The sequence below is a fragment of the Tupaia chinensis genome, unplaced genomic scaffold, assembly GCF_000334495.1.
Source record: "Tupaia chinensis unplaced genomic scaffold, TupChi_1.0 Scaffold146140_1, whole genome shotgun sequence".
Taxonomy (NCBI): Eukaryota; Metazoa; Chordata; class Mammalia; order Scandentia; family Tupaiidae; genus Tupaia; species Tupaia belangeri.
In genome coordinates, this window is record NW_006205995.1 from 2713277 (window position 1) to 2716301 (window position 3025).

The 3025-nt window shown below is 41.4% G+C and overlaps 1 protein-coding gene across 1 annotated transcript in view; it reads right to left on the reverse strand.

The window, feature by feature from the left end:
- Positions 1-3025, reverse strand: part of USP8 (ubiquitin specific peptidase 8) — a gene marked incomplete in the record, with an annotated part of 87600 nt that overhangs the window by 14283 nt on the left and 70292 nt on the right. Inside the window, 1 exon segment of the mRNA XM_027768389.1 lies at positions 2901-3025. Within this exon segment, the coding sequence (XP_027624190.1) occupies positions 2901-3025 (125 nt within the window).

Sequence of the window (3025 nt, forward strand, 5' to 3'; positions counted from 1 at the left end):
CGCCCCCCAGGTGAAAAATCCCCAAAAAAAAAAAAAAAAAAAAAACAACTCACACTGGGTATATGTGTGCCCACCCAAAATCTCAAGAGAAGAATGGAAAAGAAGAGACTGCAGCGTGGCCATCCCCTCCTGGGGGTGATTTCTCACCTTCTGTCTTTATGTCTCTCTGGTGAGTACACATGCCCTATAGCAAAAATCTCTATCTCCCTCAAGAAATAAAAAGTTAACTCATATGGTAGATGGTCTTACAGGACACACAGCATCCAGGTTAACCTGGTTGTGTCCTGGGACCTTCTCATGCACATATACCTTTAACCTTTTTGTGGGTCTATGGTTCTTAGAGATACCCTGAGATAGATTCTCTAGTGTTTCTTGAACTAGGAATTCTAGTAGAGAAAGAAGGCTTTTACAAACTCCTTTATTTCACTTTTAGTATTTATTTATTTATTTTTAAAGTTTGTTATAGGGCACATGTGCTCACCAGAGAGACAGAGACAGAGAGAAAGAGAGAGAAGGAAAGTAAGAAAGTAAGCCATCAGGTCCAGGATTCAAACCATGGTTGGCCATGTGAGAGTCGAGCACCTCAACCACCAAGCCACCTGCTGGCCCCTTCAAACTCCTTTAAATAAATGTACGAAGTTCAGCCTATCAAATGTGTGAACTCAGCCACAATGCCAAACAAGGAATAAAAAAAATTATTACTACGGCCCAGATATCAAGGAGGCAGTTTATTGGGTACTACTAAAGTCTATAGCTGTGCTACCTAGCCACGGGTGCCCAAATTTAAATTAATTAAAAATTCAGTCCCTCAGGGCCCACAGGTGACGTGGTAGTTAAGGTGCTGAACCCCACAGGGCCAATTCCATGGTTCGAGTCTCAGACTCAGTGGTTTGAAAACATGCCGCACAATGTGCACGTGTGCACGAAATCCTGAGAGGAGAATGGAGGAGAAAGGACTACAGTGTGACCACTTCCCCTGGGGGATTTCTCACTTTCCCCCTCTCTCTGGTGAGTACATGTACCCTATGGCAAAAATCTGGGAAGAAAAATAAATTCAGTTTCTCAGTTGTACTAACCATATTTCAAAATAGCCACATATGTTGGACAGGACATTTCCATCACCATGGAGGATCTACTGGAATAGCTGGACTAGGAAAAAGCTGCCTAGACTTTTGTTATTCAACGTATTTTGAACTACCAGAAATGATTTAGCATTAAGGAAACTCTTAACTCATAGGCCTGTCTTCTTTTCTCACTATTCCTGGCATCCTCTCACCCATAAAGGGGATACTGAGAATAGAGTGAATTACACTTCAATCAACTTTTCTTTATGTGTGCTCAGGTGCATGCACTCAGGTTCATTTTCTCTATTCAATACATATTAAAACACACATGGGGGCCATCTCACATGCTCACGTGGTTGTGGTTTATCACAGCCCTAGCAGCTTAAAAAACATGCTGGACATGAATGCATACATGCCCCAAATCTCATCAGGATGAAGAAAGGAAGAAGGGACTATGCTATGACGATGCCCCATTGGGGGAGAGTGCCCTCTCCCTACCTCAGGTGCATTTGACCTCTGGCAATTAAAAAAACATAAACTGCACACGAAATACTCTTTAAACACTGTTTTTTTTTTTTTTTTTAGAGAATTTTCTAAATTTATTTTTATTTATTTATTTTTTTTGGAGAGGTGTTTTCACTATAGGCTGCATGTGCTCGCCAGAAAGAGAGAGAGAGAGAGACAGACAGAGAGACAGAAAGCGAGAAATCACCTCCCAGGGAGGATGGCTATGTCGCAATCCCTTCTCCATTCTCCTCTCGGGATCTTGGGCACGCACGCACACGTGCCCGGCGTGAGTTTAAGCCGCCAGGTCCGGGACTTGAACGGCAGTCAACTACATGGGAGTCCAGCAACATAGCCATTACGCTAACTGCTGGTCCCCAACACTGTCATATTAACAAACCTCAATAAGCATGGTGATCAGGAAGGAATCAAACCTTACCAGTTATAAGAAACCCTAAAATCTGTACCAAGATTAACAGAATTTTTAAAAGCTTCTTCAAATGAATTCCTACCAGGCAGGGTAAATTCTTGGAGGAAAAAAAATATCAGCTCCTTTCTTGAGACATGTTACTAAAGGAGCCAAAATATAGCCTGTTGGACTACCTGTGCAACTAAAGGAGTGTAATAAGTAGAAAAACTAACCCATTTATTTATACTACTATTTATTCCCTCTCTCCTCCTGGTCAAGATTGGACACAGACACGGCAGGTAGACTTGCAAGTCATCTCCTCATCACCCCAGGAGTCGTAAGCAAGGAGCATGATGGCACCAGTAACATATCTAAATGAGATATTGTTTTGGGAAACGAATGAACCTACTGGCCACTATTTGTGAATACGGCAGAAATACAGTGGAGGAAAAGGAACAGAATAAGGAAGAGGCTGGCATACTACACTGGTTGTTAACCTAGTACCATAGGAAAACTCTGTTCTCATATTATTGGCTGAGAAGGAAAAAATCAGAACTTGAGTGCTTCAATAAGGTAAACTCAATCCTATAAATTATGGTCCTCAAAGGGACAGTTAGGGACCACAGGAGGTCTATGAAAAACTTGTAGGTAGACTGTGGCACACTGAAGTAAAGTTTAATGTGTATACTTCTGTATCAACACTTAAGATCCTCTTTCCTATGACATTAAGCCAATACTTGAGAAAAAACAAAGAAGTTTCCTATATTCATTTCTTTTTTTTTTCCCTCTGGGGTAATAACAATGACTGGTACAGCCATCCATTGAAATTTCTGATTCCCTTGCATTAATATGGTGATATGTTTAGAGTAAAGGCTTTAAAATAGAATACATTATTATAGTTCTAGAAGTGAGGATAAACCTACTTGTTTTCCCGATTAACTGTTGGAGTTATTGTTGGCTTCCTCTTCTCTTCCTCTTGAATGGCCTGGGTTATATCTGGGGAGGAGTAGGAGCGCTTCAATTTGGACGGCTCCCTATCCCGCTCAGC